The sequence below is a fragment of the Eurosta solidaginis genome, chromosome 4, assembly GCF_040869045.1.
Source record: "Eurosta solidaginis isolate ZX-2024a chromosome 4, ASM4086904v1, whole genome shotgun sequence".
Taxonomy (NCBI): domain Eukaryota; kingdom Metazoa; phylum Arthropoda; class Insecta; order Diptera; family Tephritidae; genus Eurosta; species Eurosta solidaginis.
The window spans coordinates 178,631,694-178,645,772 of record NC_090322.1 but is presented as its reverse complement, the minus strand read 5'-3'; the positions used below and the strand labels follow the sequence as shown (position 1 = coordinate 178,645,772).

Here is a 14,079-nt window from a genome sequence, read left to right as displayed (position 1 = left end):
ACGCAATGAGTAAATCAACAAGAATTTCCCTGCGACTCTGTAACTCAGAAAGGCTTTATAGGTTTCAGACGGCTTAAATAGGGAGGAAGATTATATCCTGGATCCTATGGCAAGCTTCTAAACGCAAAGAGTAGAAATTGGTTTTGAACAGATTCCAATTGATCACAGCGAACCATACTACTGGAGCTAACGATGTAAAAAGAATTCTGGTACTATGAAGATCATTGAATTCTCAGGCCCATCACCTTATGAATGCTAAGGTTCCTTAAGCTTTATTTACACAACTTTCAATATGGGATTTAAAGTCAAGTTTAGGGTCCATGCTTACATCCAAGTCAATGAAGGTAGTGACTTGTTCAACTTTACAGTGACCTATGTATTGTGTAGTTATAAATATGCAACGATTTCATAGTAAAGCTTAAGGATTTGCATTTCTTCAGGTTGGGCAATAGGGCATTCACAGAGCACGAGCCAACCAGGCTATTCAGATCGTTCTGAGTTTATCCTCTGGCATACGATAAGCATCACCAGCTTAACATCATCGGCGTACATTAATGGCTTGGAAAAACTGAAGATGACAGGAAGATCGTTAATAAACAAGAAGAATAAAATAGGTGCAAGGTACTTTCCCTAGGGTATTACAGATGGGTCTTTGAAAAAGTTCAACGCGATATTCTTAAATATTACCTTTTGCTATCTTTCTCGTAAGTAGGAACATATCCAAATCAAAAACTTTGCTGGAAAGCATGCTAAAATGAAAGGGACCACTCCAACTCATAGTCGCATATTACATCCCTGATTCATTGTGCTATATTATTATGAAATTTCGAGAACCAAACATAAACCGCGTCCATTCATATCTATGGCAAGAGGGTGACGATGTTGTTTTCCACTACATTTTTCTAAAGTCATACCATTTTCTATTTTACCCACTTTTAGGTTATTGTTTTCAAGGCGATTGTCCCACTTTGAATCTACAATGCGAATCGATTTGGGGTTATGGTGGCTCTGCAGCAGATCGTCAATGCTATGAGCAATTTAACTCTAAGGGTTCCATTAGTGGTCATTGTGGGCGTGATGCAAATGAAGGTTACATCAAATGCGAGCCAGAGTAAGTACAAAATAATTGTATTCAAAAAATAAAATGTTTTTTGTTGTTTATTAATTAATTACTTAAAATCATATTATTGTGAAATCCTATTGATTGATTGAAAAATTCAAATCACAGCGCAATATTTTATTTAATTAAAAATATTTTTACACTTAAAGGATCATATGGGCTGTTTGATGGCTCTTTAAATGTTAAGTTTTTATTTTTGTTTGTAATTTTTTGTTTTTTGTTTACTCTGAAATCAATGCATTGCATATTTGTTTTGTTAATTTAACGCGCACTTTCATTTATCCACTCATGCTGAACGAGTTGTTGCTATTAAAGCTTTATGAACTAGTTCGTTGCGATTTATTTTATTGAGAGATTTAATTAAATTATTAACACAACTTTTTGTATCGCTGATTTCTAGTTTTCTAAAAAATATTATTTTGTATTAAATTTTTCTTTCAGAAATGTGCAGTGCGGTACGTTGCAGTGCAAAGAAGGTGAACGCCAGCCAGCTACCGAAGAAGGCAAGGATCAGCTTTATTCGAGAACAATAATCTCAATCAAGGGATTGGAATATGAATGCAAGTAAGTAAGAGAAATATAATAAGAAAGAAAATAAATTTATCTGCAACTTACGTTTAATGAAAATTGCCAAAAGCGTGAAATGCTAGGAAGAATGAAGAGATCTGTTGAAGATCTATAAAAGTGAAATCAGCAAGTTAAAGAGGGTTTCATGGAAAAATTTCTGTGCTGCCATAGAATGCTCCAGCAAAACGGCAAGGACCGAGGGAAGTCCTATCTAAGGCAGATGCAGTCCACATGAACATAAAGAAATTCAAGGAACACAAGGAATATTTCTGGACATTACCGGGTCTTTCAACAATGTCTCAAAACGAGCAATTATCGACAATCTCAACTCGATTGAAGTACATCTGGACTTAGCTATTTGGATCACCTCAATGTTAGGCTGAACCATGATCACATCGCAATGAGGTCTAAGCGAGGCCACAAAATCTGTTAACATAGGAACGCCGTAGGGTGGGATATCATTATCACCAATGCTGTGGACGTCGGTCATCAACAAATCGCTTGTAATGTTCGACAAATGACCAGTCAAACCCACGGCGTATGTAGATGACGTTTCAGTCAACATAAGCGGCAGACGTCTACCAACAATCAGCTCTCTGTTGTATCAGGCGTTTCGGGATGTACATGCTTGTGCATCTGGCGTCGACTTGGTTAACGAACGCCAACGCAGTAAAACCGATCTGGGAATATTTTCAAGAAAATATAAGGTCGCTTACTGTAATAAGTAAAAGATTGATGGGGTAACCCTACAAGAAAAATACGGCACAAAACATCTAGGAATTATACTAGAGAGAAAATTGTCGGGGAAACTTCATGTGGAAGAAAGAGCGAAAAAACCCTCCATGCAAGAGGATGCTAGAATCACGGGTACCACATTATGCTTTCATTTGGGACCAAAATTCATCGAAAAAAAGGACCAAATCTAAAAAAAAGGAGCAAAGTTTTGTTTTATTGTATTGGCATACAACTTTACTATAGTGTCGTATTCATTGTAAAATGTAAAAATTGTATGATGTTTCCATGGTTTCCTATATAATATTTTTATAAGTATATGAGGCACTTGGCTTTAATTCAAACTGCACAAACAAACAAACGTAGACCTAGTTTAGTAAGAAACGGTTCAAAAATTTGCCTTGTGGCAAACTCAGTAAATCGTAAATGAGCTAACTAAGCAATGAGCTTAATGCTATTTTATATGCTAAGTTTTTCCCTAAACGTTCAAACTTCATACCAGAGCCTAGATTCAGTAAATGTGAATTTTGAGCTCACATTTACTGAATCTAGCCCGAGGCCTCAGATTAAAAATCAAGCGTCTTAAAAGTTTCAGCTGTACAATAACGGAACCGGATTACATGTAATCAGGTACGGGAAACGTGGTGTGATGGTAGCGTGCTCCGCCAACCACACCGTATGCCCCGGGCAAAGCAACATCAAAATTTTAGAAATAAGGTTTTTCAATTAGAAGAACATTTTTCTAAGCGGGGTCGCCCCTCGGCAGTGTCTGGCAAGCGCTCCGAGTGTATTTCTGCCATGAAAAGCTCTCAGTGAAAACTCATCTGCCTTGTAGATGCCGTTCGGAGTCGGCATAAAACATGTAGGTCCCGTCCGCCCAATTTGTAGGGAAAATCAAGAGGAGCACGACGCAAACTGGAAGAGAAGCTCGGCCTTAGATCTCTTCGGAGGTTATCGCGCCTTACATTTATTTTTTTTATTTTTTAGGTACGGGAAACTAGCTAGTACTGTTGTTATTGAAGTTTGTGGGGTTCTGCAGGCACCTACCGGAATAACTTTACACAAAACACTTAGTCCGAAATCAAATCTCTTTTGGATTAGCTTTAAAAGCTGAATATAAAAATTCATTTTTTAATCGCAATTCGTTGAATATTTATAAAATTATCACTTTCAAAAAGTATTTAGTTTTCAAGTATCTTTCGTGGCTTTACAGCACAATAGTCCTGGAATTCCTTGACCAGGGTGAGAAAGATTAAATATCGACATTCCAAACGAGAAGAAACGAATTCAAAATTTTTGCATAGAATTTGTTTGTAAATAATGTTAAAGGTGTTACTTTATTTTTGGCACGTTCTACTTCACAAACGCTCAGTATCTCTCGATATGCTTGAAATATATTAAGTGAGTGGCAACTACACTTAATATAAAACAAATTAAGTTCATTCTTTTACTTAGTTTTCAGTTCACTGTCGTATTTCTTAGAGAAACACGTGTTTTTAAAATAAACTCTTTTAACTCAACTAGTGACAAAAATATAACACGAAAATTGTTTGATAACCAATCAAAATATCTAGCCACTTAAACAAGACTTATTTTCAGATAATTCTGTTGGTGCATCAAAAATTAAAGACAATGTGTTTGCCCAATTATCTAACACTTCTCTTTTTAATGCCTCCCTAAAATATCTCCTAGGTGAATGTCATGCTAAAATTTATTACCGTAGCAATTTTTGTGGTAAGAATTGAAGTAAATTGAAAATTATATGTTGGTTTGTGAATGTGTTGCAAATTCTGTGAGCAGAATTTTGAATTTTTTCCTCAGGTTCCCAGTTAGGTGGGGAGCCACACAAAAAACTATATTTCCTGAAAAAACTTGAAGGGCTATGCAGATTATCAATGATAAGCATAACAAGAGCCTTGAAAACTACACCGAATGCAGCATTCCATGCCATTCTGAACATCGCACCTGCAGAACTAATGGGCAGAAATCACGCGACAGCAACTTCAACAAGGCTTTAGGTCTCCGGTCAGCTTGAGGGCGGGCCGTATGGACATAGCAGTGTAGCGCCATTAACTATAGAGCAAACGGACTGCATGGTCCCATGTCTGAGCTTTGAAAGAGTTTGGGACCCAAAATATAGCCGGAGGGTTGGCGCAAAGCTGCGCAAATGACAAAACACACTATACATGTTTATACCGATGGTCCAAATTAACGGAGTGTCGATACAGAAATAAGTAGATCCTTCCAGATCACTGCAGCGTCTTTCAGGCAGAAATTTTAGCCATGAAGGAAGCAGCAGAAACTCTCGAGGAAGCGCGCAGTACTGTTAATACATATATTGATAGTCAGGCGGTGATCAAGGCAATTATCTCACACAGTACTTTATCATGAAGTGTTGTGGAATGCAAAGAAGCATGAAAGGGACTTCGCTCAGGCCGGACCAGACTTCTTTACTGACGAGTTGGTATAGGAAGACGCAGCACTCGAGGAATCGACGGTTGACATCCCAATATATTTGGGAGAAACAGGAATTGCAGATGATCCATTAAGCAGGTAGGTGTGGACAAACGCGCGTAGCTGCAAAATTTCTAAGATCATGTGCAGATCCTACGACATCAGACATCATATCTCTAGAGAGAGAACTTAAGGCATACTAACTGGTCACTGCCTTCTGGCATCACATGCCGATAATTTAGGTCTCGTCAATAATAACAGATGTAGAAAATGTGATCCGCAGAAAAAAACCGGTTGAGAACATTCTGGGCTCGTATCCTGCGCTCTCGAGGTCAAGGCTTCAGCTACTATAGGCGGCAGAGTTGCCAGATCTCGAGGCAGCTATTAAGCTAGGTGCTTGAAAACTTTTAGTATTTTCCAAGAGGACGGAGTTATTCTATAACATAAGTACTGGTACCTAATTCGGATCTTTCCGTTTGGTCGTCAAAATAATTGTGGTAACACCATGAACATATTCAGTCTATGTGTGATCTTTATTGGCCGGCCAGTTCAACCTAGCCCAGCCTAGTTATCTGAAGGGACATAGAAACTTCTTCCTTCTGGCACTAAAAATTACAACGTAGAAATTATACATGAATAGCAAAACCATACAAATTTAAAAGTAAAAAACTTTGCCTCTGTAAATAATTTAATTTATAACTAAATTATTGGTGTATTCGTTGTTTTATTTCAGAGCCACGACCGGTCAATTGGGCTCTAAAAAATTTCCGGAACATGGTTTAGTTAAGGATGGAACGCCATGCGGTGAAAATTTGATTTGTCTGAATCAGACATGCGTCAGCATTTTTCCACACATCGATCAAACAAAATGTCCAACAAATAAACAAGGCCAAGAGTGTTCAGAACGTGGGGTAAGTAGGAAAGGAAAAAACAATTATAACCACAATACATTTTAGGACACAGCAATTCAAAATTAACATGATCTTTTAAGCAAAAATGTATGTGAGTGTATGTGTGTATCTTATAGGCGTCCAAAGTACTCAACCGATCTTCACAAATTTTTCAAGGTAGATGTAAGAAAAAGTAGTAAAGTTGTAGTTTATTCGATGACATAGAGAATGATAGAGGGAAGTGTGGCTCACGTTTCAAATTAGGACACGACAACATCTGCCGGGTGCGCTAGTAATAGATAAATGAAAAAATAGCCTGAGTGTACATATATTATTTGTTGTATGCGGGCCAATGAGCTGCAAAAATTTTGCAGCGAAAGTACAATTAAATATACCAAGCTTAGTTGAGGTTAAGAGGACGTGCGTAGAAATTTCCCGCACTTCCACTCGGAGACATTTTTGTACATTATAATGACCCACATAGTCGCGGCACGCTCGCCCTGCCAGATTACTACCAAGTGAATATCAATGAAATATTTTCTTGCTTCTATGCACCTAGGTATAAGTGAAAGATCCACTTTCCCAACCTCTGTCAGACTGTCGAAAAGCCGTGCGCCCATTCCAACCGTGTGAATAGCGTAATAACCCGGATTCAAGGGGTTGATAAGCGCAGTAAAAAGCTTTAGAGCTTCAGAGCTTGCGCAACCCAATTTTCAACCTCACCTACGCGAGGGGAAGAAGGTTTTATGTGGTAATAATAATCATCCCCGATCGATCGAGCTAGTACCTAAGCATCGATAACACTTCCCAAAACCTTTTTGTAGTATATTTATCCTTAATACAAAGCAACAACAACAGTAACCTGTGATTACACCCGTAAGTATTCTCACTGCAAATTTATTTAGTTTGAGGGAGAAGCTAGTTGCTTTCAATGAGACCTCGTAATCATCCCGGTTAAACTCATTCCCTTCAATAACGCTGTGCCCTTGGACCCATCAAGGAAAAAGTTTAGGTGTCTTATGGACGCCAGCAAAGCTCGACACCTCCGCCCGATATCAAGCTTTATAACATTAGATTTTATTGCGTTTAGGGCCTGGCTGTTCACGAAGGACGTACCGTTGATATATAGGACCGTACTTCCTTTTAGCAGTGTGGCTGTTCTCCTTGTGGCATAGACATTCCAGCCCCAGTTCCCTTTTCCATTTTTGAGTCGTCTGTGTAGATTGTAATGCTCCTACCACCACCATACCTAATACACCAAACAAAATTACAAAAAAAGGCACGTCCCTGTGAAGATCTCCAATTTTACTTCCTTAAGTGTGCACTCATTTGACCACTAAAGCATTTAATAATGAGCCATGCCTGAAAAATTATTACGCAGCTGGATTTACCAATATCTGATTAATGTGCTCAGAAAAGTTAAAAAAAAAAATCCGAAACAAATTTAATAGAATTAAAAACTGCAATGGTATGCATGGAATTTCATCTGTAAAAAACATTTTTTATCAAGAATACTTGGTGGTTGACATTCGCAATGCAACCAAAACTGCTAAATGTTGCGCATACGCGATGGCGGTCTATAGATGTCAGCACCACTTGGCACCACTTATCATTAGGGACGTGTTAACTTTAAAAAAGGAGAGTGGATAAAATATAGAGCATACACTGATATTCTTTTCACTGCCCTTCCAATCCCGACTGAAATCTGTCTAGGGGAACGTGCTTTCTGCAAAGACATTGAAGCGTCGTCTCGTTTCATTTCCTCTGGAAGAATTCCAGGAATCCGGCCACACTTTCCTACGGAGACCGCAACTTAAGCGACAGAGCGTGATCTTGTAGGACTGTAAGAATTACTATGCCAAGAAATGACCGGTGAACCCCTTTCTCAAAGATAAATACCCTGAAATCTGAGTAGAGGAAAGCAACCTCCGCAGGGAGACGCGCGCCAATCTAGCTCAACTGTAATAAGTTAAACTCTTACTTTTCCAGAATCTACCCCGTTATACCCAATGTATGTCCTACTCGTAAAGTGTCTCCACATGGTAGCAACCATCTTCTCAGCTGCAATGTGGAACCAACATCTGTAACACCATTAACCTTATTCAAAGCCCAGTTTCCCCGGACTTCCGTGAGAGAATATTGATAACAATTTGTGAGTGATCGCACCTAATAGAGCGGGCAAACCACTGCTACAACAACAAAAACAAGGGCGTGTTAACAGAACTCATTTGTCTGAGCTGCTTAAACCTTTCTCTCTGATATTACTTAGCAAGCCCGCTTTCCTATCTTACAACAGTCCCAAGCAAATAAAAGTAAATTCAAGATGTATGTTCTTTCAGTCGCGGAAAGTATCCAACGAATCTTTATAAAATTCTGAGAGTAGGTCCAGTGGCTATGGGGCAGAGCGTAGGATGTATATATTTTTATAAAAGTGGGCGGAGTCATCCCCTCCCCCTCCAGTGAATAATTTTAATTTGTAATAATTCCGGCTTTAGGAAAAGGAAGAGAAGAAACTGGATATACTCCAACCACTATGTATGGTGCCGTAGGAATAATAGAGGAATGGCTGACGAATATGGGTTTGTGATGGCAAGCAATAAGACAGAAGCGGTCTTAATGAGCTCAAAGCAGACTGTGGATAAGTTAGTCTTTACCATAGGAGATTATCAAACAAATTGAAAGCCTTACGTGAAAAGCAACATCAAAAATTAAAAAAAAAAAGTTTTTTGAAATAAACTCATCTGCCTTGCAAATGTCGTTCGGAGGCGGCGTAAAACACGTAGGTCCGGTTCCGCCAGTATGTATGAAAAATTAGAATGAGCACAACGCAAATTGGAAGATAAGCTCACCACACATATCTTCGGAGGTATATCGCGCCCTGCATTTATTTTATTTACTTCATACATTTAGGAGTAAGCATTGACTCAAAACTAACTTTTAAGGAGCACTTAAGGGCGATAGGAGGGAAAGGCAAAGCTACCCATCAGCTATTGTCGAATGTAACCAACTCGATAATATTAAACGCAGGACCAGTGTGACATGGATCTAAACTGACCCACCAATCGGACGGTGTCTGACGGTGCAATTTTGCTCTATCTCGGAAAATCCCTGTTGGTCTGCTGTTAATTGAAATGGCTGATCTATATCACATTGGAATTGGGCGACCATTTGAAGATGCCATGAAAAGGGCAAGATTACGAACAATAGTTGTGTGGCAAAAACGGTGGGAAAATCGAGGAACAGGCGCTGAACCTTCACGTTAGTTCAGAATATATAGCAATGGTATAAGCGGAAGCACGGCGAAGTAAATAACAATCTGACGGTCCGCGGCGGTTTGAAGGACTATTTACATAAGCCTAGGATAAAATAGGATCCTTTCTATTCACACTATTTCACGCGAATTAGACAACGCAAAACACGTAATGTTTCATTGTCTTCGCGTTCTTGGCGAAACACACTCTGTCCACAGAGTTTACGAGAGTAACCTGCCATTAGGAATTTAGTTCTCCTTATGCGCAGATACAAAGATTGTTGGCCTTTCTTGTTATGACGCGATTGATGCACTCTGAAAGGGAGCGCAGATAAATGCGCACGCAAAGCAATGGCAATTAAATCGCCTCTCTCAGGACGTTATGCCTTACGGTGGTCCCACCGCGACCTTAAATTATGCTACACCGCTTTGGCGAAAATCGCTTTTTAGGACGGCATAGTGAAATCTATAAGCTTGACAAGGCAATTCAAAAATTATTATAGAAATATATTTTTGCTTGCCATTTAAAATTATTTTGGACCAATTTGAACCATTTTTCTGGAATGAATATTTTTGTTCAGTCTATGGACGCGCCACGGACCAACTTTCCAACTCTACTCCAACTCCTGTCTACCATTACTCTATAAAAATCCCAGCAGCAATAAAAACCAATTATGCAATACAAGCACATACATATATAAGTACATCATTTTATATGTTGTTGAGTGCGCATGTGTGTGTGTGCATGTTTGTTCTATTTGAAATAATCGTACAAAATGCGACCGTAAATTCCAACAGTGGCTCACTTATGGTCAACGTTGACGTACTATCAAACAATTTTAATGCATGCGCAATGCCATCAGCAACAACAGCAACATCAACAACAACAAAAATAGCACGATAGTCAAATATAATCAGTTATCGGCTTATCCATTCAGAATGTCGAAAGAGCTCATTATTGGGTCAACGTTGGTTGGGTTCAAACTCAACCACTTACTCGTATATGTAAATATATACGAGTATATAACCATGACATAAATAAGCTTAAGAGTAATTAAAAATTAAAAATATTTCCAAAAGCTTTTATACATACACACTTACATGCATAATCCATATAATGAGCGATATCCAAAAAATACTTTTTATTTGCACTTCTCGTTTGGTTGATTGCTGGGCTGATTTCGTGGATTGCTATGGTTAGCATGAATGAGTCGGCTCGTTGGTCTGTCTGTTGATCTGGTTTGCTGGCAGCAATGTCATTTTGCATTTATAATCCATATACCAATAGCTGCAAAAATTTTAATGGGAATATTGTTTTCAGTAAAGCTTTTATGTTGATTAAACTTTGTATTCGTTTGCTATATATAAACTTTATTGTGCAGTAATAATGTAATAGCTCAACTTAGAGAATCGATTTGCAAAGTTTATAACAAAAACTAATCTTTATATGACTACGCATCAAACTAAAACTACAGCAAAAAACTTTATCCAATAAATATGCGATTTTCAATTTTTGTTTGTCAGTCAAACAAACCACCGCTGTATAGCTAAATGGTTAGCGCAGCGTGCCTAAAGCGTACTGATGATGAAGGCTTAGCACCCTTCGAAATGGATTTATCTGCGCAGCTATGGCAGGATGTTTGAAAATTTTCTACCTACTATTCCAAAAACAATAATACAATTTTTCAAATTTAGAAAAATACCAAAAAAAAAAAAGTAAGGACGGGACTGTCTTCGGCTGTGCCGAAGACTTCATAACTTTCATAAATGGGGCTGAACAATAATCTTATCCCATTCGTAATCTCGTGAACAGATGTTCATACCTAAACGATTTTAAGATAAATATAAAAAAATGGCAAAAAAAACCCCTTTATCTGAACTATCGGTTGTGTGGGATATATATTATATATAGCTCCGATCAAATTGATTTTTATGATATATTAGAATATATATCACCAAGTTTCACGTTTTTATATTGGAAACTAAGGAAGAAATGGCCAAAAATCTTTCTATCTGAACGATCGGTTGTATGGGATAGGTATATACTATATACATATAGCTCCGATCAAAGTGATTTTATCATGAAATCTTCTGTGATATATTAGAATAAATATCACTAAATTTAACGTTTTTATATTGGAAATTAAGGGAGAAATTTCCAAAAAATGTTCTATCTGAACGACCGGTTGTATGTTATATATACTATATATAGCTCCGATCAAAGTGATTTTTTCAGAAAATCTTCTGTGATATATTAAAATATATATCACCAAGTTTCACGTTTATACTTTCTAAATTAATGGAGAAATAGCCAAAAATCTTTCTATCTGAACTATCGGTTGTATGGGATATAACTATACATAGCTCCGATCAAAGTGATTTTTTCAGGATATCTTCTATGATATATTAGAATATATATCATCGAGTTTCAGGTTTATAAATAAATAAATGTAAGGCGCGATAACCTCCGAAGAGATCTAAAGCCGAGCTTCTCTTCCAATTTGCGTCGTGCTCCACTTGATTTTCCCTACAAATTGGCCGGACGGGACCTACATGTTTTATGCCGACTCCGAACGGCATCTGCAAGGCAGATGAGTTTTCACTGAGAGCTTTTCATGGCAGAATTACACCCGGAGGGCTTGCCAAACACTGCCGAGGGGCGACCCCGCTTAGAAAAATTTTCTTCTAATTGAAAAACCTTATTTCTAAAATGTTGATGTTGCTTTGCCCGGGGTGTGAACCCAGGGCATACGGTGTGGTAGGCGGAGCACGCTGCCATCACACCACGGTGGCCGCTGGCAGGAATGACCAAAATCGTCTTATCTGAATGATCAGTTTATGGGAGATATATGTTATAGTGGTCCGATTCTACCGGATCCGACAAATGTCTAATATAATACAAAAATACATCCTTGTCCCAAACTTCATTGAGATATCTCAAAATTTGAGGGACTAGTTTGCGTTCAAATAGACAGACGGACGGACGGACAGACGGACATGGCTATATCAACTTAGTTCGTCGCCCTGATCAATTCGGTATACTTAATGGTGAGTCTATCTTCTATATTTCTCAACGTTGCAAACATCGGACCAAAGTTAATATACCATTTCATGTTCATGAAAGGTATAATAAGAATAATTATCATTAGAAAAAAATTATTGTTCTGGGCTTGAGCTCGAATCGAACCTTGAATCATTTAGCAATAGGCCGATAAAAACAAAAACAATTGATAGCGCATATATTTTATGCCTAAACCTCAAAGTTGTACATTAAACTATTTGCATTGAACGATTAAATCAATTTGGACTAAAGTGCATCTAACTCTAATGCTTTCTTAGCTTCTTTCTTCCTCCCTCTCTAGTTCTTCTCATTCTTCCCCATCCCTTAATCAAAGTCCAAGTCCCATTCTCAGTCGGAACCTGACCAAAAACATTTTAAACAAAAAAAATAAGGGGTGGTCCACCCTTACCATTTACAGGTATAAAAAATAGTTATTGGCCGATTCTCAGACCTACTAAATATGGTCACAAAGTTTCATAAGAATTGGTGGAGCCGTTTCGAAGGATTTAAACCACAAGCACTGTGACACAGGAAGTTTATATATTAGATATGTTTTTTACTCAAATTATGGGGAATATTTTTAGGCTCGTTCAACACAACTTGAGGGGTATGTCCCCTATGATAGTGCGTTGAATATACACGGCCATGGTTAGGCCAACATTGCTATACTGGGTGGCGGTATGGGGGCCCGCCCTGAATAAATCCTTGAGGGTTCTTGCTCTTCAAAAGGTGCAAAAATCTGCATTATTGTGCATAAGCGGCGCCATCCGCACAACTAAAACGGTGGCTATGAATGTAATACTGAACCTATTACCCGCGTATTTCAGGACGAGCTAAGGCAGCAGGCAGTCTCTCAGAGGCACATTTATATTTTCTCAGACAGTTAAGTAGCGCTGAAAGCCCTTGACTCTGTCACAACTAATTCTGAAACTGTAGCAGGCTGTCGCAGATCGCTTAACGTGATGGCTGAACAGTTTACTCTGCATCTGGCATGGGTTCTGGGGAATAGGGGCATACCGGGTAATGAGATGGCGGATGAAATTGTTGCAAAAAGGGTACCTCCCTTCCACTTTCGCCATCCTGGAAGAGGTTGGGCATGCCGCTCTTCACCTGCAAGCTCAAGATAAAGGAGGCTCTACTGATGAAATCGGGAGCTAGGTGGAAGCATCGTGATGGATGCCACACGGCAAAATGCACATGGCCGGAATGGAATGAGAAGAGATCGCGTGAGCTTCTCACCCTCCGTAAGAAGGATCTTTCCTTAGCTGTAGGTCTTCTCACTGGTCAAGTCTGTATTCGACCGCATGCGGAAAGGATTGGCGCTCCATTTAATGATTATTGTAGAAGTTGCGGCAACGAAGAGGAGCCTGAAACTGTCAGGCATCTACTTTGCGAATGGCGTGCGCTCGGTAGAAGAAGGCAACGTTTCATGGACAAGATGTTTCTCGAGGTTTCTCAAAGTGGTTTGATTAGGAGAGTATAAACAAATCCGTGTGGTTTCACAATGGGCTTATAAAGGCCTAGGTGTGCTGCTCCGATACGGACGGCTGCCACTTGATCCTAACCTAACCTAACATAACACAACTTGATTAGTGACATTGGATTTACTAGCAGCGCATTCTTATCAATGCCTGTTATTTTCCTTCAATTGAGGTTTTTCATTTTCCTTTTTCGCTAATTTCGTTCGACTTTATAGCAATTGCCCAACGTTCAATAAATTATTAACTTTACAATTTACATAATTTATTTTTCAAATTTCAATTTTTTTACCTATAATTGTTTGCTTTATAGGTCTGCACGAATACGAATCGCTGTTTTTGCGATATGGGTTGGGGCGGTATCGATTGTAGCCTTGTAGTTTTACTGACCACACCACTGCCAACGGAAGCGCTGCCAACTGCGGAAAATACTATCAAAATGGAGAAGAAGGAAACGCCATATGGTAAGATGATTTTGTGAAAAATTGCATATTGACTTATAGTAAATTATGCGCTCCATACATATT

At 38.7% G+C, this 14,079-nt stretch overlaps 1 protein-coding gene across 28 annotated transcripts in view; it reads left to right on the top strand.

Moving 5' to 3' along the window:
* mmd (mind-meld) overlaps nucleotides 1–14,079 on the top strand; it is a 1,228,927-nt gene that overhangs the window by 1,131,246 nt on the left and 83,602 nt on the right. For all 28 annotated transcript variants that reach the window (XM_067784016.1, XM_067784007.1, XM_067784005.1 and 25 more), the window contains 4 exons: nucleotides 940–1,111; nucleotides 1,562–1,684; nucleotides 5,607–5,784; nucleotides 13,866–14,016. In XM_067784016.1, the coding sequence (XP_067640117.1) occupies nucleotides 940–1,111; nucleotides 1,562–1,684; nucleotides 5,607–5,784; nucleotides 13,866–14,016 (624 nt within the window). The remainder of the gene's footprint in view (nucleotides 1–939; nucleotides 1,112–1,561; nucleotides 1,685–5,606; nucleotides 5,785–13,865; nucleotides 14,017–14,079) is intronic.